This window comes from Prinia subflava, chromosome 2 (assembly GCF_021018805.1).
Source record: "Prinia subflava isolate CZ2003 ecotype Zambia chromosome 2, Cam_Psub_1.2, whole genome shotgun sequence".
Taxonomy (NCBI): Eukaryota; Metazoa; Chordata; class Aves; order Passeriformes; family Cisticolidae; genus Prinia; species Prinia subflava.
Genome location: NC_086248.1, coordinates 49119407 through 49146968, shown reverse-complemented (window position 1 = coordinate 49146968; position 27562 = coordinate 49119407). Strand labels below are relative to the sequence as shown.

The window sequence follows — 27562 nt, the reverse complement described above, 5'->3', positions numbered from 1 at the left end:
AAGGTCCCTTCCAACCCTTTAATATTCTATGGTTCTGTGATTTCGTACAATATTTGCAAACTTGCATCTTTTCTGAGCACAAGCAATGGATGTGTCACTGCAAATCCTGCTGTGTGGTTTGCACCTCCTCAGCACATTGGTGAATACAGCAGTGCAGACTCCTCTTTCCTCTCCCGCTCCCTTATACAGAAAGATGATCATATACACTCAAAAATGACCCAGCTTTCCAAGTCAGCATGGCTCCACTTTAAGTCCTCACATCTGGGCAATGTGTAAGTCATAAATATTTTTTATACCTATTAGCTCAAATGAAACTCTCGTCCACATTGCAGAAATAACTGCAATGATAGCTCAGAAAATGAAAAAGCTTTTCCCAAAGCTAATAAAAACCCCCTAAATAAAGCTAAATAAAGTTGTTACTGTATCTAATGATGCCATCTCTCAGTTTCCCCTCACCCCCCTGCAGCCGCTTTCCCTATCAGTAGTGGAGGTTGTTTCCTGTCACCATGGTATGTAAGTCACCATCACCCCACTTTGTGAAGTTTTCTCAGTTTCTGTGTGTTCTTCCTCATGCTTTAGCTCTTCAGAGGTTGCAGTATTGCCATCTTCTAGTGCTTCATTTGAGCAGTGATGCTTCTGAGCAGTCATAGGTAACTTGTGGTTTTAGCATCTGTCTGATTCCTGTTGTGCACTTCTGTGCACAGAAACCTCTGTATTTGTACTTCGTTACATTTATTCATCCTTTCCTTGATGTATTTACATAGTAAGTCGTTCAGGGCAAGGTCCGCGTTCTTTTTCTTTACTATCTACATATCCTTATTCTTTACTATGTACCAACTTAGTATAGGTCTGTATGGACTGTATGTCAACATAAAGATGGCCATAATTACATTAATATGCCCGAGGACGGTCCCAGTGGCCGGGCCAGGGAGTAGGAAGGACACGGGGAGGACACGGGGGTGACACGGGGAGGACACGGGGGTGACACGGGGGTGACACGGGGACAGTCCCGACCCCCCGGCCGGGACGAGTCCCCCCTGCCCTCACGCGCTCTCGTGCCGGCCCGCAGCGCCCCCTGCCGGCGCGGGCGGCCGCTCGGTGGCTCGGCGCTCGGCCGGCGCTGCCTGCCACACCAGCAGGCGGCCCCGCGGCTGCCGCGCACGCGCGTCCCCGCGCTCCCTGCGTGGCTGCCCCGGGAGCGGGGCCGGGAGCGGGGCCGGGGCCGCGTCCTGCGGGCCGGGGGCGGGGGCGGCGCGGGCAGTGCCGGGCGAGGGGAGCGGGCGGCAGCGGCGGCACCATGTCGGCGGCGGGCGGTGGTCCCTGCGGTCCGGGCGCGGCCGGCTCGGCCGGGCCGGCCTCGGCGGCGGCGGGCGGCGGCGTGTCCATGTTCCGCTGGCTGGAGGTGCTGGAGAAGGAGTTCGACAAGGCGTTCGTGGACGTGGACCTGCTGCTGGGCGAGATCGACCCCGACCAGGCCGACATCACGTACGAGGGGCGGCAGAAGATGACGAGCCTGAGCTCGTGCTTCGCGCAGCTCTGCCACAAGGCTCAGACCGTGTCCCAGATCAACCACAAGCTGGAGGTGAGCGGGCTGCCGTGGCACCGGGCGGCGCCGGGCCGGGCGCAGCCCCGGACGTGCCGCGGTGGCCGTGCCCTGCCCCGGGAGCTCCCCCGGGTTGCCTCCTGCTCGTCCCTGCCCCGATGCAGCTGAGGAAGGTTCACCAGGCCCCCCGTTTTAGGATTCGGGCCTGGCCGCGGCCTTCCTCCATGTGGGTTTGGTAATTTCAGCTCTGGCATGGAGCGGTGCTCGCCAGAGTTCTCTGTGATGTTGAAAGCAGGAATCTTGGGCAAGAGATGCTGCTGGCTGGCCTTCTCTTTGTAGTGAGTCAGTGCGAAAGGACAGAGAGTTAAGCTGTGCCAGGGGAGGTTTAGGTTGGACATTAGGAAGAAATTCTTGACAGAAAGGCTGGTTAGACATTGAAATGTGCTGTGCATTGAAATGTCAAAGGGGGTGATGGAGTCACCGTCCCTGGAGGTGTTTAAGGAAAGACTTAATCTGGTTGCCATGGTGGTGTTTGGTCACAGGTTGGATTTGGTGATCCCAGAGTTCTTTTCCAGGTTAATTGATTTCTAGAGTCTGTGAATTTGGAAAAACTTGTAAAAGAAGAAACAAAGACAAGATCGAGGTGCTTAAAGCTTAGAGTCAGTAGTCAAAATGAGGATGCTGTTCCTTCTTTTTTCTTCTTTCCTTGTAGAGGAAAGAAAAGAGTGCATTGGGGATGGACTTTGACAGGTCCTCTTGTCCCTTCACACTTCAAAGCAGATCAGATATCTCTCTGCCAAGTTTAGCAACTGAAAATAATAGCAGGGGTCGCATATTCTGTGAGGACAATAAGAACTGGCCTTCCTGTTGGAAGATTTCCTTCATGTCTGATGCAGAGTTTCAGTCAGGCTGGAAGCAAAGAAGCCAGAGCCAAGTTATCTGGTCCTGATGCTGCAGAGAGGCAGGGCTGCAGGTCCTTTGGCCTGTGGAAGAACTGGAGTGCTCTGGAAGGAGATTCTGGAGAACTTCATGGTCATTTTATATCTATCCAACCCGAGTGTCTTTGGTTTAGTAGGTGTTATCTGTGTGTGTCCTCAGCAGGTGTGAATGTGAGCTGCCCTCTTGTCTAAATTATGATTAGAAGGCTTTTGATGTTTCTTCCTCAGTTACTTTTTCCCCAGACTAAAGCCTTCTGTTTTCTTCCTTGTCTCTTGTTGGCCATATTTTTAGTCTTCTACTGCTTGTTTTTTTTAACTTTCAAGGGTATAGGAGTAAGAAGGGAAATTCTGAAACACTGCGAAAATATGGGCTTTGTAAGAGCTTCAATAGACAGAATTCTCTCAGTCCTTGGTGTTGCATTTATTAGAATAAACGAATTTCAGAGTCTTCAAGCAGTAATGTACTCTTCTTAAGGCGTGCCTTTTAGTAGGAAGTAAAGTAAGTAGATTGTCTTTGGTTTTAATCAGGCTTCTTCCTGGTATGGAGACATTGTTAGGCAAAAGAACCCGTGGAATTTTACAGAGGAGCAGGATTTTTCAGAGTAGAACAAAGATCTTGTTAAACTAGGAGGTTTTTTTCATCTCATTCTTTATTTCACCAGAATGCTTACTGTAGTGATGATGTTTATGTTCTTCTGTGTGTTTATGTTGATATGCTAATATGTTTCAGTATTAGGGCAAGATAGATATAGATAGATAAATATATATATATATATACACACACATACACTACCAACCTATACAGTAGGCTTCATGAAGTATAAGTATAGTAAAATGACATTTATGAGTTTATGGTGGATAATCAGAATTTATTTTACATTGCCCAGGTATGGTGGGTTGTTGTGTACAGGTCTGTAAACCAAGTGAGTTTTCAGGTTATTATAAGAGAATGGATTTCTTTGAAAGGTTGTTTCAAGCTTAAATATTTTGAAAGGAAATAATATCACTCAGATCCTGAAAGGTTTTTTGTATCTAATTAAAATCATCAGGAGCACCTAAAGAAGTAAAGATCTCTGCCTAAATCTCTTAGGAGTTGAAGAGCAAAGGAGCCCAGTTAGCAGTTGTTAGCATAATTAGCATAATTATTGTGTATCTCTATATGCTTGAGGTAATTGTTTGATAGAAATGATACTGATAATCTAGACTGAGTGCTTTGCAAGTGAATAAAAGATCTTACTTTGCAAAGTATTTTTATTACTGTGAGTAGTATTAAGCCTCATGCATATAAAGGAGTTTTTATCTTTCAAACAGACCTTTAGAAGACTCTGGTATTGCCTTGAAGGTTGTTAATTTTAGGACCTCATATTTATTAGAGTCATAAACTTGAAATTAAGGCTGCCATTTAAAATCTTCCAAAGATGGAGCTGCCCTGTTGAAAATGAGTGTCTTGTCTTCTTACGTGCACAGATTTCTAGTCAAAAGCCCCAGTGACCAATATGAAAGAGTACAATTACATATTTTGAAAGAAATCACTAACATCAATACTGGCATTTAGGATGTGATTGGTGATTTCACTCCTTTTTTATAATGCGAGTTACTGTAGTTCATATAACTTTTAAGATTGCAATCATTTCTTAGTAACTCACCATTGTAACTTTATACTGCTTGTACATTTTAGTACAAAGCTTTTGTCACAGTCACAAAAATGTCCTCTGTAATAGTTTACTTAGGCATACTTATTCAAGCCAATAAATTGATCCATCTTGAGAAATACTAAAATACTACGAATAAATCCTTTATTTGGATTAAAATAATACTTGGCCTGAATCTAAGTTTGTCTAAGCTTACTCCTGCAGCTGCATTTGACTGGACTATTACTGAATAAGCGATATTATTTCATAAAGGAAAACAACAAAAAGTTATGAATATCATTTTGTTGTTTGAAGATACCATTTCCTCAACCAAAATCATTGAATGTTATTCTAACGTTGCAGGCAAGAATAAAGAAATGCAGTTCAGACTTTGATTTATCCACTTTGTCAGCTTAATATGCATTCTCTGATTGGTACAATTGCATTTGAGAGGCACAGCTTGAGGTTTGGTGGATGGAAGCTCATGCTGTGAGACTTCCCCAAAAAATTTTTGCCATCTTGCTGTATATCTGCTGCTAGAGAGAAGAGTCTAGGTAAAATATTGTGTGAAGGATGTTCCTGGATAGTGAAAGAAGTATCCAGGAATACAATCGTTTCCAAAGAGGCAGCTATATGTTGGCAATTCTGGGCCAGGTTATTTTTAGAAGGAGCCTGAAGGTATTTCAGATGCACAGGGGATATATGCAAATAAATTTACTTGTGCTTAGGGTGGTGAAAATTTATAAATCTACTACTGTGCAAATAATATTTGTCTTAAATTAAACTAATGATATGTTGGGGGGAGGATTTGTTTTCATAATTTTCCTGCTGATCACAGTAGGACAGAGTTAAAATTAAGTAGCTTGTCAAAGAGGAGAAAAAAAAAAGGTGTTTGGCAATACAAGCCCCTGTCTTTTCTGAGATCAGCCTCATTTCATTGTGAACAAATGGAGAAGTGTATCTTGTTAGTAGGATAGCAAGGATCTCAGTCTTTTAGAACTGATGACAGACATTTTAAAGGAGATTTTTCGTGACTATTGGAAAACGATATAAATCAGCAGATGCAGGCTGGTGGTCTGTGTGTGAGATTTTAGAAAATGTTTAACTGAAAAGCAGTTCATAGGTTTTGTTTTTCCTATTTGACTATGACATTATCTAAATGTTCATTTCTAAAAAATGAAAGTTCTGTGTATCTGCAGTTTTGTAGAAAGAAAAGAAGTAGGTCAATGTGCCAGTGAAAACTGGGCTTAACTTTAACTCTGGCACTTTGACTGCCAATCTGATTCTGCAATTTTAAATGAACAAGCTAGAAAGGAATGTTTGGTGGAGCACACCCTGTATCTTGGCAGATGTGTCAAGCCTGTGTATATGCTAAAGCTAAGAAAAACATGTATGTCTTAGAAGTTAAATGAAGTTTTATGTCCATGATTAGGTTGGAATCAGCATGTTTAGAGGAACATGTTTCTATAAGCTGAATTCTTCTGTAAGTAACTTGTAAATAATCTATACAGTTAAAACACGTATAGAATGATGTGGGTAATATGAAGATGTATATATAAAAACCCCCAGCTGCAAACTGGAAAAGCAAAATGTAGGTGGCTTTATGTGTGTGGTGACTTTCCATAGGCATGCAAGTCCATCTTATGGGACACAGTCCTGCTCTGTTGTTTGGCAGTACTTTAGTCAAGGTAGGCCCATACACCTTCTTAGGAAAGTCTGTCTGGAGTTGTTTTGCCTCTCTCCTTTATTTTGTAGTGAGAAATGAACTTGTTGAAGACCAAGATATATTTTTGTCCATGTGAGGTATGTATATACATGCATGTAAATTGGTTGCAATAGCTTATGTACTTTTTTCAAATGTCATTAATATTTCCAGTAGTTACTGAGGTATTATTTTATTAATTGGAATTTTAATACTTTTTCCTCTTTTGGCATAGAAATCTGTTGGTACTAGATAGAGTATGGGTTTTTTAATATCAGTGGAGTGAGATTTGGTCCAGCTAATTTGATATCCTAAAATGTGAGCATTTTTCACATAGTCAAGAAATACATGCATTTTTCCAGTCAGTTTATATACTAAGTTGTCATTACTGTGATACATATAACTTCTATCAGAATTATGGCTTTTCTAATTACAATCATGCCTATACTTAATTCATATTTCTTGTACCAGAAGCCTATATATAAATTTAACTAGCCTACTTAATTTTCAGTATGTATGTGGTAAAGGGTTTTTCTTCTTTGTCTGATTTGTTGGGAGCTGACAAAGAGAAAGTGAGAAGAAACCAGTATATTAGTTTATATTTCTTAGGGTTTTTTAAACTGAGTTACATTGCATAGGTAGTATGGCTTTCAAAATAGTGACAATAATAAAACTATTGATATGACTTCTAAGAACAGATTTTTGTCTTGCTGATAAGCAACTAGAAGCAGGAGCAACCTGAAAAAAAAAAATAGTCATTGTGACAAAGTCAGGAATTTGTCGCTATCAGCAAAGTGATTTTAAAAAAAAGTGATTTGTTCTTTGGTAAGTAGATGCAAAAAGAATGAAACAGTCAAGCACAAAGTAAAACAGTAGCAAGAAACAGTAGCTGGTTATTTTAATGATAGAGGTGAAAAAGATCAGTCACAGGCGTAAAAATGTTGGTGGATGTATCCATTTATATAGATGGAAACCAAATTTTTAAGATGCTTTATTTAAGGTGTGGTATTGTTATTTATCCTTTAATTGTTGGTAGGAAAAGTGTGCAGATAATTACATGTCCAGAATGGTCTTCAGCAGAGAAGATAAAAAAGTAGGAGTGTTGCTTTGCATCCTTTTAATTTGCTGACCCTGAATGTTTTGTCAGGACTAGAATAGAACCTGCGAAATGGAGCAACTCATTTGTCTTATGTCGTTCTGTATGGGACATAATAAAAGAGGATTAAATTAATTTATGATTAATAAGTATCATAGTAAGTAGTAAGTATCATAAGTATCTTCAATATTATACACTGCATTTTTACCAAAATTACTTACATAGCTACACTACCATACTGTTTATTTAGGGACTTATTAGTCATAAATTTTGTTGTTCATGTTCTTATTAGCCACATGATAAAGACTGTTTTGTTAAATTTAGCATTAGCTAAAAATCGAAGTCACAAAGGTCCTTTTTGAGGGTCACAATAATAATGAAATAAAGGCTTTTAATAAAATCTAATAATCTGTCAGTACAGTCTTCTCCAGTAATATCTTGAAACATTTTCATCTTTGACAAGTAGTAAGCACTGTGGTGAAACTGAGGGGTTATCATAAAAAATATGATTTCCAAGTGTGTCTTCTCTTCAGAAACTCATTTTGTGCAGTGTGTCACGTTGTTTAGTTTTGCAGTGAACACGAGATTAAACAGGGCTCTGCTCTGTTCCTTGGTTTCTCATTCAAAGCAGTCCATTAAACTTAATGGGGTTGTGTGACAAATTGCAGCAAATGCTGCTTAGTAGACAGGAAGAATCAAATAGTCAAGGCTGAGGGTGAGTAGAATCTTCTTTTCTTTTAGAGGGCTGTAGGCAGAGTGGTGAAGTGATACTGGTGAGATAATGGAGACAATCCTTTCTTCAAGGAATTACAGAAATTAATTAAGCTCCTAATAATTAGGAGCTCTGACTACTTCACATCAAGGGGCTGATGCAAAGTTAGGGGACCCCATGAAAACCTGTCAGGATGTGGGCTGTGCAGGCCAGGCTCTGTTGTTGTTGTGTATCTGGTGTCTGAGTGTGTATCTGCAGGCTGTGGGAGCTGCAGCTGTCATGTTCTGAAAAACTGTTCTCTGTCCTGCACTTGTGTAATGTCATAGGAACACTAAGGAATAATTATTTCATTGTTTGTAAAGCATAATTAAAGATATTTATTTTTTTAGCTGCGTTTGCCTTTAAATGATGTTTCTGTCTTTAAAAAAATGCCACCATGATGAGATGGTAAGCAAATATGCTAGTGTCATACCTTGATATTTAAACTGGTTTTTTGTGCATATGCTGGGACAGAAGGCACGGAGTATTTGCAGCATTGTAGTGTGCTCAGTTGTGTTTCATGATCCTGGGTCCTGCAGCCTTTAAATCAGAAGGTTAATAATCCTGATCAGGAGAGAATGTTGAAATACATAAATGCATATGTTGGTAAGCTTCATGGAGTCTAGTATAATTTTCATAAAGACATGCTGCTGAGGAAATAAAAGCACCTCATAAATTTGATTTGTCTGTGACTTTTGGTTTGATCCCATAGAAAAATACATAAGGTCCTGTCCTTTAAAATTAGCTATTAAATATATATCTGTACACCAGAGGTGTTTTATTAGTAACAGAATCAGTGGAGCTTGGCTGTCTCATGATTTGTGGGAAAGTGTTGAGCCTTTCTGAAGTCACTGAGCCCTTCTGATACAGGCAATTCCTGTTCCCTTGAGTGATCAGGGAGTTTCCACATCACAGCATCCTTTCCTTTTCCTTTTCATCCCTACATTTTTTTGGTTAGTTGGCTGGACATGAGACAGCAGCTCAGTCTTTAGCTCAGAATGGTATGTGTGCTGCCTGCACACGAGGCTGTCAGCTTCTGTCTCTGGTGGATTAAACAAATTAGCTAAAGATCTGACTCTTCCTGCTTCTCCCTCTGAAAGGGCACTAATGTGTCACTCTTTCCTACTAGCAGCTGTTTAGTGTAAAAGTTGTATGTTGTAGGAACTTTACCCCTTTATTAGATTCATTTTTATCTTGAAAATTAATTCAGTTCGAATCAACAGGGAAGGAAGGTGAAATAGGGAGAAATGTAGACGTACAGATGTAAAGACGGGACTAGATGGCTTTGTTTAGGTAACTAAAAAATTCTGAAATGAACTCCTAGCTTCTGGCAATCAGAGATTATATGATGGAAAAAAATAATGTTTAGAAAGACAGTTTTCAGACCTTTATGAGTTTAGAAGGCTTGACAAAAGAATGAATTAGATGTACCCTGAAGGCCTGAAATTAAACAAACTAAAGGCATTTGATGAGTGCTTGGCTTATGACTTTTAGTCACTTGAGGCTGGTAATGGATACTTTTGTATGTGTCAAGCTTCCCTTTGCTGAAAAATCTGTGAGTTTTCTACTAAGTTTGAATTGTGCTTAGACTTTTAATCTAGAAATTCATATACCAAGAAGTGCATTCATTACACTTCGAGGTAATTCAGGTCTTCCTTTCATTTTTATTTAGTGTGGTGAATAATGCCACTGTCTTGCCCTAGTAGTATGCAGGCCTGTGACCCAGATTCCCATTTCAGCTTGGCTCCACTTTGAGTGCTCACATCAGGGCAGTGTGTAAGCCATAGATATCTTTTGTATCTATCTGCTCAAATGAAACTCTTGTCCATATTGCAGAAGTTACTGCAATGATAGCTCAGAAAATGAGAAGGCTTTTCCCAAAGCTAAACCTGTTGTTGTTACCTTATCTAATGATGCCATCTCTCAGTTTCCCCTCACCCCCCTGCAGCCGCTTTCCCTATCAGTAGTGGAGGTTGTTTCCTGTCACCGTGGTATGTAAGTCACCATCACCCCACTTTGTGAAGTTTTCTCAGTTTTTGTGTGTTCTTCCTCATGCTTTAGCTCTTCAGAGGTTGCAGTATTGCCATCTTCTAGTGCCTCATTCAAGCAGTGATGCTTCTGAGCAGTCATAGGTAACTTGTGGTTTTAGCATCTGTCTGATTCCTGTTGTGCACTTCTGTGCACAGAAACCTCCGGATCTGTACTTCGCTGTTACATTTATTCATCCTTTCTTTGATGTATTTACCTTGTAAGTCATTCAGGGCAAGGTCTACGTTCTTTTTCTTTACAGTGTATAAACTTAGTGTAAGATCTTTGAGTATGTCTCTGAGATCTAATAGAAATAATATTTTTCCGTAGTTATTCTTACTATTCTGTTAGAATAACTAATGATCACTTTTCTGTGAAAAATGTACAGATGAGAGTTCAGACCATCATATGAAAAACATTTTATAAATTAACTGGAAGAGGCTTAAATGCTAATATTTTGTCCTAAGACTCGTGATGAAAAACACTAAAGAATTTAAGAACTTCATGACTAAAAATGCAGTTAACCCCAACATTTAAGATGGCATTTATGTTATTGCCAGCTTAAAATACATATTCAGTATAAGAGCATTGTAACAAACTCAGTTTTTTGATAATTTGTAACTACTTGAACAGGAATAAGAACTGTTGATTAAAAATAGGGCATTATCATTGGCTCTTTTGCCTAGAGATTTTTTATTTTTTTAAATTTTTTGACATGTTCTGTGGAAGAAATATTAATTGCTTAATGCCATTATTTCTTTACTTTCATCTCCAATGGGAATAAAAAGAGTAGTTTATAAATTCTTGAGTTATTTCAGTTGAAAATGGCATTTAATTTTCATAGCTGTAAGACCTTTGAGAAATACAAAATACCTGGCAAATGGCAAAATATGTCCCAAAATTGACTAAATGTTTACTTAGCCTTTCTAAACGATTTTCTGGTATGATCTGGGTGTTAGATTGTGTGGAAGATAAATGCTGAGTTTTGCTATTTGGTGAATTTGACCAAGATCACCAGTTTATTTGAATTGTAGACTTTTATTTAGAATTTAGGAATAGCCTGTGGTGATAGTCTGAAGCAATAGCTTCATGTCCTGCTTGTTTGATTCATGTGTGTGCAGGGGTAAGTTTTCATGATTAAATACTGCTTCCCTGCCCACACTCTGGTTGTGCTGTTTGCTGTGCATCGGCTGTGGCAGAGACACAAAGGAGGGAGCAGGGAGAAATGAAGGTGTAACCTTGCATGTGGTGCTTGCTAATGAGTGGTAATTGCTGACCTGCACAGTGGTATTCTGCCCAGAAGGGTTCCTTTCTTGGCTGAATCAGCAAGTTGCAGTTAAGAGGAGGTGATGAAAATGAGCACATTACCTTCTCTTCAACCTCTGCCCCTCATTGTTCTCCGTTCAAAGTTTCTGTTCTGTTTTTGTTGCTTGGTGGCTCTTCCTGAACTCACCTGACCATGAAGCTCAATGGTCTCCTGTGGGTGGATGTTTGTAACTTCTGCCCCCAGCTGATATCTCTGCAAGTTCTAGGGTAGTTGCAGGTGACCACCAAATCCATGACATCTCTCTCTGACAGTCTTATTGGAGAGTACATCCAAATTAAAGGATTAGTACAGTTGCTTGTGCAGCATTAGTTTATCCTTGTGTTTATCCTATTATGTTTATAGAAATTGAAATATAACAATATCTGACACCATCTTTTCCTGCAGAGCACTTGCCTTGTGCAGTGAATGGTACTCTGGGAAGGAATAGCCTTACTGATAGTCCTTGTTTATGCTTATGATTTCATCTGCTGTCTCTGCCCCATCCCTGGTTTTTACTGAGTAGCTTCCAAAAATGAAGATAGAGAGCTTGAATTACCAACCGTCTTTTCATATATTTTCTTTATAACAAATTGAGAGAATTTGGATTAAAAAACAGTGCTAGTAAGAGTAATATAAAGACAAACTAAGTGAGCTGGCAAAGCTGAGAATGGTAGGACTTCTGTGAAGTAATGTAAAGATTTGTCATCCTTCATAGAAGTAGATCACAGAATATGAAACAGCTTGTTGTGTTTGCATTTTGGTGTGACTCTTGTGCCTCCATCTGTTCCTGGGGGTAGATATATGACTTTTCATAATGTGTAAACAGATTAATTCCATGATATATGCTCTCTTACCATTTCTCATTTTGCCGCCTTCTTCTTTTTTTTTTTTTTTTTTTTCTTTCTTTCTTTCTTTCTTTCTTTGTGCTCTTTATTTATCCAGGCCTTACAGTACCTGGAGGGAGGTGACAAGGAAGGTGGGAGAGGGACTTTTTACAAGAGCATGTAGTGACAGAGTGAGGGGGAGTGGTTTCAAACTGAGAGTATGTTTAGAATAGATAATAGAAAAAAATTCTTTATTGTGAGGGTGGTGATGCACTGGAACAGGTTGTTTGGAGTGCCCCATTCCTGGCAGTGTTCAAGGCCAGGTTGGATGGAGCTCTGAGCAACCTGGTCTAGTGCAAGGTGTCCCTGTCCAAAGCAGGGGGTTTGGAACCAGATCTCTTAACCCTCTCAACCCAGGCCATTCTGTGATTCAATGATTCTGTGATAAAAAACAGCAGGATATGAATTTAAATGTTAGGTTATATGCAGAGTACTATTTTTAATTTTTATTATGCATTTGATAGTCTTTTTTGATACTTTTGGGGCATTATTCACTCTGCAAAGCTGATGGCCATCATTCTCGCTGCTTTGTTATTTGCACAGGGAAATAAACTTGTTTTTTCTTCCTACCAGAACTCCAATTTGCCTTCTCTATTATGTGAGGCTGGACAATATTAAGTTGGTCTAATTTAGCTGATCTGCCACTTCCATTCTACAGGTCTTTTTAATTAGGGTAGATGAGAGAGCATGTGTGTGCATATAAAAAAGCATTAAAAGTCAGCATGTTAGCTGTTAGAAAGGAGCAAGACAGTAGTGGTCTTATTTTTTTAAAAGTAAGCTTAGTATATACAGGATGTATTAATAACAAAATATTGTTATTATGTGAAGTCGTGACAGTCAAACTGTGCCTTCATTATGAAGGTCTTTGTTATCTGCTCAGTACTGTATCATCAGCTTTTCTGCTGGGGATGTTTTCATTTGCTGTGTTAGTTCAGGTGTGTGTCTGCTTTTGTTAGGAGGTAGGTAAACCACAACAGAGAGACTTTAACTGTGGCTGCTCACAGGGGACAGCAATGCAGCTTTGTAAGTAACTCATTTCTCTGAAATTATTTGGCTTTGTAGTATTTTAAATGTCATCTTACTGTAAAAGGCAATTTCTGCTTTAGAGTTCTGCAAGGGTTTGCCAATTTTTTGAGGTTTTTTTTGCTCTTCTGGCAGCTGGAAAGTGAAAATGCACGCAGCTCCATTTCTTTGGCAGAAATCAAGTGCTGCCCTGATCTGCTGAGGCTCTGCCTCAAGGGCCAGGGGGAGGTAGCTCTGCTCTGTTCTGTCCCAGAGATGTGGGACTAAAGGGCATAACCAAGAGGCAGGAAGGGAGATTGTTCTTCTTGGCAACCACACGCTGGAGGCTGGCTTGATCCATCTCATCAGTTGCACTCTGGGTGCTCTGAATCACCTCTGGAAGTGCCTACTTACCTCTGAATTACTCTGGAAGCTTGAGGAGGCTAAGCTTGAGCTTGAGTCCATCTAAATTATGTACCTGAAGTTAGACCCAGTAAATCCTCCTCACTGATAGTCAAATCCTTCCTGCTTTTTTTTCATTAACAGTTACAGACTTTTGTATCAAGTTGCCTTGGAACTTGAGTTTCACTGTTAATTTGAATGTTAGTATAATGTTGTTAAAATACTTAAAATACCCTGCTTTAATATGAAAGGGCCTTTTTAAAGAATTAGTCACTTTTTCATTTTGGTCTTTAGTTCCAAATTTTCTGGATGCAAAAACATACCCTGGGAATTTACCTAAAAATCCCCTGAAATCATGTTCTGCAGAGTTTTTTTGGCAAATAGTAGCTTTAAGGCTTATCTAAATGTAGCCTATCTTACAAAATGCTATTTGAACGTGGATAACAAGTAACTTTGTAAACATGTTAGTATTTGTTCTTTCATTACAGATTTGTGCTTCTTAACATAAACCCTACATGAAAACTGTTTTTAAAGTGTTTCAAACCCACTTTTTTCAAGAGTTAATAACTATGTCTTGTTTTCTACATAAGCATATTAGGACCATTTCGTGGCTGCTGGTTTAGCCAACTAATTTGCTATTTCAGTTAAACTGTTAATAATAGACCAGCTGTAAATAAGATTATTTGACTTTGGCATTGGATAAATAATTGTCATTGCTTTGATCAATTTTTTTCACTAAGATTTAATAATTTTATAATTTAAAATTATGTTTACATTGCTATGGGTGTAGATCCTACATAGGTTTAATGCAATTGTCTTGTTTTGGAGTGGACATCACAAGTCTGCATAAGGGAAAGCTCAGCTGTTGTTACTCTTGGCAGTATGGTCATTAGATGCTGGTTCTCCAGCTGCATGAATTTGTGGCAAGTTGGGGAGAAAATCCTGCAAATGATGCAGTGTTAGAGCTGGGCTACAGAGGGATGTGTAGGTATTCTTAAGCAGGTATTCTTAACCTGTATTCCACCATGTACAGCATCCACGTACCAGCAAGTGCTGTTTTGTGTCACAGTTCTGGTGACCCCATTTCATCCTTGCTCTCATTACTGTGATGGATTGTATCTTCACAGGCACAGCTGGTTGATCTGAAGTCTGAACTGACAGAAACACAGGCAGAAAAAGCAGTATTGGAAAAGGAAGTGCACGATCAGCTTTTGCAGCTCCACGCCGTTCAGCTTCAGCTACATGCCAAGACTGGTCAGAATGTTGACTCTGGGGCTATTAAGGCAAAACTGGTGAGTATGGCAATTTAAGTGTGGGATTATATTATTCTTCTTCCTCTCCCAGCTGATGTTCTTCTTTGGAAGGTGTGAATAAGCTGATAACAGATTTTCATGTTAAAAATATTAACTTTTTTGTTTTTAAATAACATTTATAGTTGGTTGTTAGCAACCATTAAAAATAAGATGAGTAATATCAGAATGAAGAATAAGCATTTAAGAAGTTTTTTAAAATAAACCATTTTTAGTGGTTTCTGAAAGTAAAACAGAAAATGTTTTTGTGATTTATAAAGTTTTTCTGAAGACTGAAGTTGCAAAAGGTAATTGAAGAAGACTGTAATAGAAGCACTCAGTAAACTAGGTGTTTTTTTAAAACTCAGACCTTTACAAAGCCCACCAAAAGTTAACAACAATTAATCTGTGCAGTTAGTTGGCATTGATTGGTAACACAAGCATAGACTGCCTTGTTACTAGCCACACCACTAATTCAGGCTCTAATATTCTGACTTTGTAAATTAAAAATGTAGAGTAGTGTTGGATACGTGTGGTTTCTAACTGTTGGTATGAATCAAAGTCTATCTCTGACTTTCTGGAATTGCTTCACAGTTTGGTTGCAAGTTCCTACTCCCAACATATGTGGAACATTAGATTAGTCTCTTTTGCTATTCTGTCCTGTTAACTAATGTACAGTAAAGCACAGTAGCAGACTATAAGTTTTAAAGGATGTCTAGACTAATCACTGAACAACAGGAGTAACCCAGATTCTTTGTGTTTCAGATTCAAAAGCTGTAACTGATTAGAGCTGTCTTCCTAGGGCTTCATAGTTGTATATTCAATGTGAGAGCAACACTTTCTGAATAGTCCCCACATAATTTATTCTGTACTGAATTATGGCTACAGTATGGTGAAGTTTATTTAGAGCTTTGAATAATTCTCATGGCTTTTAAATAAGCACCAGTTAAATATTGTCAGCATTTTGTAAGTGTTAAGCTGCAGGTTTACATGTAGAAAATTTTTAAACTTAACATATCACTGTGAGTGATTTTGGTCCCCAAATTTTCTTAGCCTTAACTTCTGACTAACACAGAGACTAATATTTTTAAGCTTTTTGTTTCTCGTTACCTCGTTATAAATGGTTTCTAAAGGTATATTAAATTTGTGTGCTGTTGACAGCAGTCTTCTTCCCACAGGAGGACAATAAATACATTTTACATACATTGGTTCAGGTTTATCTGTGTTGAAATTGAACTTTATTAACACCTTAGACTGATATTCTCTGCTTAATTTCCTTTAGTTTTTCCTTTTTATAAATATGAGGACTAGTGTTTTGAGTTTGTTTTACTTTGCCTTTAGGGAATTCATAGCTTTAATGGACAGAAGCTTAACTTGAAACCCTTCTACATAAAGAAAGTTATGAAAGTTTACAAAGCTAGAACAAGCAAAATTGAGGCTGCTTAAATGACAATAAAATGGAACCTCTGATGTATGGGTAAATGAAACTGTTGTGCTGGCAGTCAGAAGCTCTCTGAGGGCAAAGAAGAACTGTGTCAACAGAATGTGCAATGGGGAAATAAAATTCTACTAATTGACTTCCTGCTTTCTTGAGGGACAGACACTTATTTTGTATGTAGACTCTTTAGACTCTTAGCATAAATGTATATTCTGTAATCTGTAAAATTATACATAGTGGTAACCTGTGACATTTTAAAATGTTTAGATTGCTAAGCAATTGATAATTGTGTAGTTTAGGCCAAATCTGTTTTTAGGAGTGGGGAATCCAATCATAATAACTCTGTGAGAGTATGAAGTTGCCTAGTTGTGGGGTTTTGGTTTTTTTTGCATTTTTGTACTTGCTGCCTTTTCTAATACTTCTGTCCTTTATGCCCCTCTTGTAACTCATATTATGTTGTTCTGGAAGGAAAAAAATCTATTACCTGTATAATGTTATATTACAGAATGGATTTTCTGTGATTCTTTCATGTATATTGTATATCTTGCTATTCTTTATAGAGATTCTTGGTATTTTAGGAGAAGGTATTGTTTTAAATACTACACTAAAGTTAAGTTTTTAATAAGATTTTTAATAATTTTCACTCAAAATGCCTAAATCGTTGCTAAATAGAATTGTAGCAGTGTACTTGTTCTTTATGCCATCTAATGAAATACACAGTCTGCTGGTGAAGTCTTTTTGGAGTAATTTATGGTTTTGCATTTTCTTGAAGTTCCTATTGCCTGTTTCTCTAATTATGGAACTCTTTTCTTCTGTCTTAAGTCTGTCCTTTCTGTGGAGGAAATGGTAAGTATGTTGATTGCCATTTTTTTATGTTTAAGCAGTGCTTTTGTTTTGTGCAACAACTTATATATATGTTGGCCTCAGAAACTGGCAAAACAGATCTGGCTTGTTCCTTCTTCCCAACAGTTGACAAGATGCTGTGCAAAGAATTCCCTTTGCATTTTAATTTTTCTTTTCTAGATGTGGTGCCCTCTTTTCCTAATTCTGTATGTGTTCTATCTACTATTGCTGCAGCTAGTTTGGGGTGATATCTGGCAACTTGACATTCTGAAAGATTGTTCTGGCACTATCTCAAAAAATGTTAAGGTGTTATACAATTGCTAAAGCATAAACACTCTACACATCCATGAGTGTAATATGAAGTGTACTGCATGTTGTATTTTTCAAAAATTCTGTCAACTTCTCCTTTTTTCCCCTTATTTTTTTCATGGGCATGATTTAATGTGGTTTACACAGCCAAAATTTAATATGGTGTAACAGCCAAAAGCATATGAACTCAATAGCACATAGATATAAAGAAAAAGTGAAGCAAACTTGACTTTTGTCTTTTCACAGTAATAGACTTGAAAGGTTTTTAAACAGCTTTTCTGCTTTTATTGTGTTACATGCTTTGTTATCATTACTCAGTATTTGGTTTTTTGAAAAGCCACAGGAAGCTGGTAACTGTAAGCTTTAGTCTTCAACCTTGCTGTAACTTTTTTTAAAATATTATCAACAGAAAATACATTTTCTGTTATCAGAACCTATGCCATACTGTGAACACTAGAAAGCGTGGAACTATTCTCTAACTTAACTTCCTTGATTTCTTTAAATATTTTTGAGACTTTTGTCAAAGCTTTTGACAGTCATTCAAAACAGGACATGCTCTTTCAGGACATCTTCAGAGATTCTGTATTGCAAACCTTATATATATATATATTTTTTTTTTTTAATTCAAGTGGTGATTTAGTTGGAGACAGTCCATAGAAGATTGGCTTCTGGGTGTAATTTTGCACCTCTGTCACAAAGGAGTAGTCATAATAATGGAGAAAATAGGAAGAAAACACTTTTGTGGGATTGCATTTGCCTTGTATTTTAGGTGTAACATTTAAAATGCATGACTAAAAGTGATCCTATGTAGAAATGTAACATTTGGCTTCCTGTTTAATTTAAATGACAAGCCAAATTCAGAGAAGATCAATGGAAAATCTGAGTCTGGATGGGGGTGTTTAAGCTGGCTACTTTGTATAAATACTGTAAAATGTGCTGCATGAAATTTGCTGTTGTAATCAAGAATCTGATCACTTCAACAATTCACTTTTCTGAGGGAGGTTGGAATATGCCTATCTTAAATTCTAGTCTTTGTCTTTTTTATATTTGTCAAGTAAAAGATGTTCTAAAAGTGGACAAACAAGGAACCTATACTACTACTTATATCACATTAATGCAATATTGACAATAGGAACAGAGCTAACAGGAACACTGTATTTGTATACAGACTTGGTAGCTACTGTAAAACAGATGTTAAGTCTGAACTGTGACCCTTCTTACTCCTCAAGTGTGTGGCAGAGACAACACAGCATGGTAGCACTCTTAAATTCTTCTAATGAAAATAGCCCAAGACCAAAATAATAATAGAAAAAAATGGTATAATCTTAGAAATTTAGAATGTTCTTGAAATGTAGGTTAGTCACAATTCTTGGCTTAGGAGTGATCCTGCAATTCAGAAAGTGGTTTGCTGGAGAGTCATTCTCACCAGACAACCCCAACCCAAAGGCCAGAGACCAGAAGTGGCTTTGTGTGACATGTTTTCTAACATGCCTATGGAGCCAAACTTAATCTGAAGGTGGGTCATCATGGGAATTGCAGGATGTGAAATGCCAGTGGTTTCAAGCAATCTTTGAGCTGCTCCTCCTGAGCACTGTGCTGGGAACTTCTTGACCAACATGTACATAGGTGTGTACTCTCTTCTAAACTGATAAAAGTATTTACCAGGTGAGGGAGGCAATAGAGTCTTATTAAATTCAGAGTTGACTTTCTGGCAAAGTCAGTAAATGCTTCCATGTACCTGTTGTGAAAATAACTCAATTTGAAAGGACCAATGCTGTGTACTTTCTCAAATGTGGTAATATCAACCATATTAATGGTTTTATATCCAGGCTTGGAATAGTGAATAGCATATGCACAATTTAATAACAGATTTGTCTTGCCAGTTCTGTAAAATTTTGTATCTGTACTGTTGCTTCTTTAGTAGCACTTCCTGGTTTTATTTGTTTAACAATGTAATTGGTACAGGTACGGAGAATGGGCTTTTTGGGTACTCCAGATGTCTTAAAAAATGCATTATGGGGAACTTAATTTTTGTTGTTGTTTCAATTGACAGCCGTTTTTGAAAGGAAACTGTATTAGACCCTGTGTCTTTGTGATTTTCCTGGGTTAGGGTGGGGGTTTCCCCCCACTTTGTGAAAGTGATGCAGAGCGAGATATAAAAGATAAAAGTTATCAAGCATGCTTTCCTTAAAGTAGATTTTGTAGATTAGCAATCTAATTCCTTTTGCACCAGTACCCTGGGTATTAGAAAAGGTAATGACCATTCAGTTTCTGTACATTTGGGATGGAGCAATGTGGGACTAATTTATATTTCCATAATTCCTTTTTCTGGGGGGAGGCACAGGGAGATAGCTTGCTTAAAGTGTGGTTTTAGTGTGGGTTTTGGTTTTGTTTGGTTGTTGTTTGTTGGGGTTTTTTTTTTTATTTTGCGCTAATTTTCTTTTAGTTTTGTCAGGGTGGGCATCTTCATGTGTAGAATACTTGGCTTTATTTATGTGGTCTTCAGACTCTAATCTGGAAATGTCTCTGGCTGGACATTTCTTGGCTGTTTGCATGAAAATAATTGTCATTTTAAGGACATATGGACTTATGTTTCCATGTTATCATCATCATAATAACGGTTAAAGAATTTAGTTAAATTGAAATATGTAGTACCTTCGTAGTTACTCTTTAATTTTAAAAATGGTATTGCTTAACTTTGAATCTCCTATTTGCAAGACAAGAAAATGTAAGGATGATATTCAGGCTATATAAATTCACCTTTGTGTAGGATAGTATGCAAACCACTAGCTGTAGTGCCAGAATCCCTGCTTTCTTTTGTTTTGTTTTTTTTTACTTTCTTTTCCTGCATGCGTGTCTTGTACACAGGAAAATAATTTCAGATTGTGTATCAGAAACAGTAAATGTGCTTTCATTATTAACTTGGATAAAAGCTTTTTAACGTTCTTTTCTTGTTTGGTGGTGTTTTTTGTTTTTTTTTGTCATTGTAAAGGAGAGAGAACTTGAAGCTAACAAGAAGGAAAAAGTGAAAGAAGCTCAGCTGGAAGCTGAGGTGAAGTTGCTGAGGAAGGAGAATGAAGCCCTCCGTAGACACATAGCTGTGCTGCAGGCTGAGGTTTATGGAGCAAGATTGGCAGCCAAGTATTTAGATAAGGAGCTAGCTGGAAGGTATGTGAAGTCAATCCATGTCCCTTGGCATAAGATGTTTGCTGTTGTTGTTTCCTTCCTTTGCATCTCCAGAGGCAGGCTCAAGGTTAAGACTAAGTAGGAAAAGCCTCACGTTTCCAGTTAATTAACAAAAGGAAGAACAAAAATCCCCAGGGTTCTTGCGCCGGTTGCTGTGTGACCATGTGCTGTAGTCACATGAGGTGTATGAGTCCTACCGTGCATTGCTTCTTCAGTTGTAATGCAGCATTGTTTCACTCTCTTGTCACTATGTAGGGTCCAGCAGATTCAGTTACTGGGCCGGGATATGAAAGGACCTGCTCACGACAAGCTGTGGAACCAGCTGGAAGCAGAAATACACCTTCACCGCCACAAAACTGTTATTAGAGCTTGTCGAGGTCGGAACGATCTCAAACGACCAATGCAAGCACCGCCAGGACATGTAAGCTGAAAACATGAGCCATTCCTCTGTGATTTCCAGACATGAGTTACTTCTTCATCGTCATGATTGTTTCCATTTCAGTGTTGTGTTTTTTCTAAATATCACGTGTAAATACGTTGTTCTTTTGTATGCTGAAGGACAGTTCTGTACTGAGTAGCATATCCCTCTAAATGACCACAGAAAATGATACAATTCCTTTGACTTACCTAGGAACACTCAGTCCTTTTGAAAACTGAGCCTCTGATATAAATATATATATTTATGTATATAGATACAAGTTTAACAGCAGAATTTTGTAACCTAGGTTTCAAAATTTGGATCTAACTTATTTACAAAAAACAAGAATAAAATTTTTAGCATTAGATTGAACTCTGGTTGATTTTAATTTCTTTTCTTGAAAGGCCAGATAATTTGACACTCTGTAAAATAATTAGTTGTAGTTTGGGGTTTTTTTCCTCCTAGAGGTACTTTTTAAAACAGAACCTTTAAACAGTATTTCACTATGGGTATCTTTGGTAGAACTCACCCAGCTTGGCACATGTCCTGTTAATCACCCCAGTGTTCAGTCCATAAACCCAGACATTTTCAGCAAAGTGCTTTACCTTGATCAGTTCTAAATACCTCAGTTGGTCTGATAGGTCTTACTGCTTATGTTGCTAATTGCATATAAAACATTGGTGGACAAATACATGTATTTGTGATTTTAAAGGTATGAATAATGGCATCAGTGACTTACAAAAGGAAAAACAAACCTTGATTTATTTAGTCTCTCTTTTAGATTTGTGTTCAATGGCTTTTGGTGTGGTTTATTTTTATTACAATAAAAATAAACTTGAGCAAGCAATCTCTTCTTTGGGAGTATATTACATCCTCTTCTGTCATTTGGTTACTTTTAAGATGAGTTTACATGACATAACATTTCAGCAGTGATCAGCACTTCTTCATGTAGTCCCTTAGTATTTTTAAAATGTGGCTGATTTCCTTCTGAAGTTAAGTTTTGTGTTGTGTGTTAATCAGCAGTGAAGTAATTTAAATAATTATTCTCATCAGGGGCGCATAACGAGGAATATTTTCTGATTTCATTCCCTTTCTGTAAAGGGTCACTGCAAATTTGTCCTGCCTGGAGCTAGTCTAAAACTGTGTTGCTCATAACACTGCCTGTATATAATTGCAAAAACCCAAAATGCTGAAATGCAACTGAATGCATCAGTTTTTGGATCACACATTTATGTTTGTGCAATGTTTGTTTTTTTATCAAACTAGGATCCTGATGCCTTAAAGAAGAGTCAAGGTGTTGGTCCAATCAGAAAAGTTCTGCTAGTTAAAGAAGACCATGAAGGATTAGGAATTTCAATCACAGTAAATACTTGCATTTATTTTCTATGACACAGAAGCAGCAATTCCAGTTTGTATTTCTACTTCTGTAAAATACACAGATTGGTAAATGTGTGGTTAGAACAAATGAAAAAAGCATACAGAAATCCATAACTATGGTCACAGATAATTGCTACCTTATGTTAAACTTAGGATTTTGACTTCTGTGTAGGATATAGACACTTTGGCAGATAAGCCAGTTGTGATTCCAGGTGTAAGTATTTAGAAGAGCAGAAACAATCTGAGACCTGACTTCCAAAGCTTAGCTGTTGTGATTATAACTTTTTTTAAAGTATCTGTATTGGCATCTCTCACCTAACAAAAGCTGTGTAAACTTTGCAACAAATTCAGAAAATTTTGAGTATTATACTTTTATTGTAAATATGAATACAGTTTCTTGCAAGCCAGTATGGTGCCTGATATGCTTTTTTTAGTGAGGTTTTCTGCTTTTCATTGGTTTGTATATGATTTTATAGTTTTATTCATATTCAGAATCGCATGCTTTGACTTTGAGTACATATTCAAAATTTTCCGTTCTTCTGTGGGGATGAGAAGTAAGGGAAACAACTCATGCATTCTTAAACATTCTTTGTTTGAAGAACAATTTCTAATTTTCTAAAATAGAAGTTGAAATAAGCACTTTAGGAACTACTATCTGAATGTCAATTTTATGTTAAAAGACATCTCAGTTAATTAAAATTTGCTTTTTTTTTTTAATAGGGTGGGAAGGAGCATGGTGTTCCAATACTGATCTCTGAAATCCATCCTGGGCAGCCTGCTGATCGGTGTGGAGGACTGCATGTTGGTGATGCTATTCTGGCAGTAAATGGAGTTAATCTAAGAGATGCCAAGCATAAAGAAGCTGTGACTATTCTTTCCCAACAGGTCAGTTTGGACCTGTTATCCATAGGCATGCTTAGGTGCTTCCTGCATTCTGCCTGTTGAATTACCTTGAATTTTAATGTTTCCTGTTAGTACAGTGTAATGTTAAGCTACAGTGATTCTTGAGGCTCTATCACCTTACACTTAATCCTCTTATGTTTTGCGATTCAGAGACAAAAAATGCTGGGTCAGTAGTGGTTCAGTTAAACATGTATCAGCTAATCATTACTCAGTAAGGCTGATGAAAATCAATTTATTACATTGCCCCACAGAAGTAACTATTTAGTGACATATGTTTTACTCTTACGACTGAACAGCTCTGGCCAAACAATGTTTCTCATATGCTTTGTGGTCTAGAACCTTCTTCCTGATTTGCTTCCCATTTTCAGACAGTTAGCAGGTGTGCTTAATATATCAGAAAACTTCCTCTTTAGCACTGTTTCAAGTGTAGTGACATATGAAATGTGGGTCGTTTTGGTAAAGCTTACACATGGAGCTGTTCTACTTTAGTCAGTAAGAACTTAACTCCAATACCGATCCAAAATACTCAACACAACTGTAAATGTGTTTGCACATGTAAACACATTTAAGCGTAAAACACGTGCACATGTGTTTCATACAGTAAAATGTATTTCTTTTAGTAACCTAGCTCAACTTGGTAATCCTGCTGGGTAGCTGTGCATTAGTAAGCAAATTTGTATTTTTGGTTGCATTTTAGAGAGGTGAGATCGAGTTTGAAGTAGTGTACGTTGCTCCAGAGGTTGATTCGGATGATGAAAACGTAGAGTATGAGGATGAGAGCGGACACCGTTACCGTTTATATCTTGATGAATTGGAAGAAGGTGCAAATCCAAATTCTAATAGGAGAGATGCAAATGTGGATGTCAAACCCTCACAAGGTAAACCTTCTAAAATGTGTTACATGCATTTAATTCTGAAGTCTCAATATGCAAACCAATTTCTGGAAAATACTGCTTTTATATTCATTGTAAATTTAATCTGCTTTCAATTCAATTAACCTACTAATAGACTGTCAGTTCATCTGGTTGGTCCCTCACTGTTTGGCCTGGTTTACTTAGCTACAACTGAATTAACTTACAAGCTTTTTTCATGGTCATCTTTTCCCAAAGGTTAAAATTCAAATTTATTCTTATCTTTTCCTACTTCTGACTAGGAGTCATTAATTCCCCTTAACACTTCATGTTGGTGGCTTCTTCAGATATATTTTTTAAATCAGAAAAGCAAAGAAACAGTTCCTATTTTCCTGCCATACTATGTTCTGCTAAAAACTTGTCAGTTTTAATTTTAGTAGTCATTTCAGCAAACATTCCAGCTTTTGAAACAAGGATCACTGATCTGTCCTTGCCAAGATTGCTTCTTTCCTTAAATCAATTCTCTTTCTAACTTGCAGTGTTTGATAAGAAGCCAAGTATTGATGGACATGAAAATGGAGACCTGGGGAATTCAGTTGAAGCCTCATTAGAAGACACTGCACCCAAATTGGCCCGTTCTGCTGAGTCTTTATCTTAAGAACAAACAATCAAAACAAAAAGAAGCAAAACCTGGACAGATCCCATCTTTGGGAACAACTGATAGTCGATATTGACTGCTTAAGGTTGCATATAGTAGTGTAGGTTGTAAAAGGATGATTAATTGTCAAAAGGAACTGTATTACTGTTGCCTGGAAAAAAGGCGGTTACCTCAGGGCTTCATTGTGAGCAATTCTAAATGTGGAAAACTGTCTTTTGCGTGACACGCAGTAGTTATCAAACACACAGCATGTGAAATCAATTTCTTTTAATAATAAAAGGAGTCCCACCAAAGCGTGGGATTTTTAAAGTGGATAATAACCTCAGTACATTCCACTTTTAATCTCATTGATGTCCCTAAGGAAGCAGAATAATGTGTGACCAGCCTAATTTTGACCCTTGGATGTTTTAAAGGGACAACGAATGTTCAGTTTGGTGAACATACTTTAACCCTAGACAGATTGGGGGAGGAGTTGTTCCTTTGCATCCATGTGTTTTGTATTTAGGATTTTGAACTATTTAAAAAACGCCTTTTTTTTTCTCTCAGAATACTAAAGATGAGAGCTTTTATTTGAGCAAAGACTATCAAAACCCTCATAAGCAGTGGAGTGCTTGCTAATCATGATTGTTCAGCCCATGGTAATTTTATGGTTGAGGTTTTTGGATTTGTTGTTTTTGGTTAAATTCACCACCATTTGTTCCATGTGAAACCTGCTCCGAAAGTCGTTAAACAGAGTAGTATGGGGTTTTAAAAGTGAAATTAGTTGAAAAACTACAATTAATGTGAGCCCTTTGGTATTTTTTTCTGAGCATCATCAATTTAGCGTTTGTTTTTGAATAGATGTGGTTACTGCTAATGCAGAGTTGTTTGACTTGGTCATCGTTACCTTGACCTTATGAAATGATGAGTGCTTTTAATGGGTACTGAACATACTCATTTCACATTAAAATAATCCTTAAAGAAGTAGAAGTTGAGTGCACAGTACTTTACAGGAGGTTCTCAGAACGATACGGTGCCTGGCCCTATCTGTGTTATGTTATGGCAGTCTATAATTGTCTTACTGTTGAAGCAAAATGTTACTCCCTTTGTGAGAGCAGTGTATCTTAAAATAGCTTTTTATTGGTGTGCACCTGAAGGCCCCCAGCATGGCTGCAGATGGGGAGGTTGAGGATGGTGTCTTGAGCAGTTTCTCATGCTCCATTTGTAGCTCTCTTGGTGAAGTGCAGCACACTCCACAGACAAGCTCTACATTGTCTTCGCACTTACTATTTCAGCATGCAGTGCCATCTTTCCTCTTCACTGCTCTGCAGGCTGTTGAACTGTAAAATGGTTTTGTATATTGAAAGAGGAAAGAATGTGAAAAGATATCTTTGCAAGTGTTAACTATGTAGGGTATAAATACATAAGAAAAAACCTCAAAGGCCTTTAGAGTAACATCAATTAATCTTATGTTCTAAGTTGTGGTGTAGAACACAGTTACCTTGTCTCTCCTAGGAGCACTATATATATATGTTTATAGAAAAAGCCTAAAAATGTATATACTTTATTCAAAGATTTTGCTATTTATAAATCCCTTAACTCCGCTATTTACACGATCATTTTGTGTGTGTGTGTGTGTGCGTGTGCATGAGTTCCACTTGCTCAGTGGAGTAACATTATTTGGTTCATTTTTTATAGTAATGTTTGTCGTACAGCATACTGTTGAAGGTTTTTAAAATAGTCAAGGCTGTACAGTTTTCACCGAACAGAAACTGGTATTTAAAAATAAAGCTGTGTGAAGAAGAAACAGGTCCCCAGGCATGTTTCTTTTTCTGAAGCTTCAGAAACTTGAGGACACATTGGCTGTGTGTTAGCAGATGAATCCACTGCCAGAACTTTTGCATCCAGATTTGTGTTTTTCCCACAGCTACTCAAGCAGAGTGCACTCTGAAACTGTCTGTGGCCTGGAACACTCAATGTCCTCTCTGTCAGGAAGAGACAGATCAAAGCTAAGTTGTGGTCATCTTGTCTTTGAAAATAATTACTGTGTGAAATCTTTCTGCAGTTCTTAGAAATTAGACTTGTCCAACTAGTCTTGTAATTTTTTTTAAAGACATTCAATTTTCCTGTACAGTTTCCCTTTATTTGAGGGAAAGGTGAAATTTTTTATTTATTTTTTCTTCCTTACTTCATGGCGCATTGTATTTTATATTCAATGCATTTGATCAGTTTTAGCCTGAAGTGGAAGAAGGTTTCTAGAGTTATTTTCCTGACATTCCTCGTCTGCCAGTTTCACATGATGCTGTGCTCTCGTCTTCATCTGCTGGACCTTTTCTCTGCTCTTACCTTCTTTATATTTATCTCTATATGAGATCAACACAAGGAACAACTGCTGAGGAAAATGACTGGGAGTAGACATATCAGGTAGCAGTAAATTATCACCTGATTTCCTTCCCAGCAGTTTTTATAATCTTTGTTTAGGAAGCCGTGGATGGGAGGATTTTGCTCAGACACTACAGTCTGTCTCCATGTATGTTGTACTTGTTACCAGCTGATTTAACATACTGGTTTATTTGCAATCATACCGAAATGCTTAGAGATTAATATTTGAACTGAGAAAAGTTTTGCAAGTTGAGATTTCCAGATTCAGTGGACAAATGTGTATTCTCTCCTTTGTCAGTAACTGGAAGACTCAGTCCTGCTGATTCCCAGAGGTTGAATGAGTTAGACTTGGAAGAATTTCTGAGGAAAGTCAGTGTTCAGACTTCATTTTTATTTTTTAAAGTGTAAAACAGTTTACTTGCGTGTGTATATATATTTTTACTTAAAAAATAAAATAATATTCTAAAGATAATTTTGCAATTCTTTTAGTATATAATTACTTTCCTATTAAAATCTTCAGTAAGACAATTGTATTTTAAGCTAAAGGTGGACGGTGTTTGTTGGCATCTGGGACCAATGTTAATTAAAAGCATGTAAGATAAGGAAAGTGCTTTATGGCAATAAATTTAACTCTGATCAAAGGTTA

General features: G+C 37.7%; 1 protein-coding gene across 1 annotated transcript; it reads left to right on the top strand.

Moving 5' to 3' along the window:
• The first annotated feature begins 1206 nt into the window (after nt 1-1206).
• GOPC (golgi associated PDZ and coiled-coil motif containing) lies at nt 1207-27562 on the top strand. The gene is made up of 8 exons (XM_063389875.1): nt 1207-1582; nt 14411-14575; nt 20155-20330; nt 20604-20769; nt 22033-22128; nt 22864-23028; nt 23744-23924; nt 24437-27562. The coding sequence occupies exons 1-8, from the start codon at nt 1298-1300 to the stop codon at nt 24553-24555; spliced, it is 1353 nt and encodes a 450-aa protein (XP_063245945.1). The 5' UTR covers nt 1207-1297; the 3' UTR covers nt 24556-27562.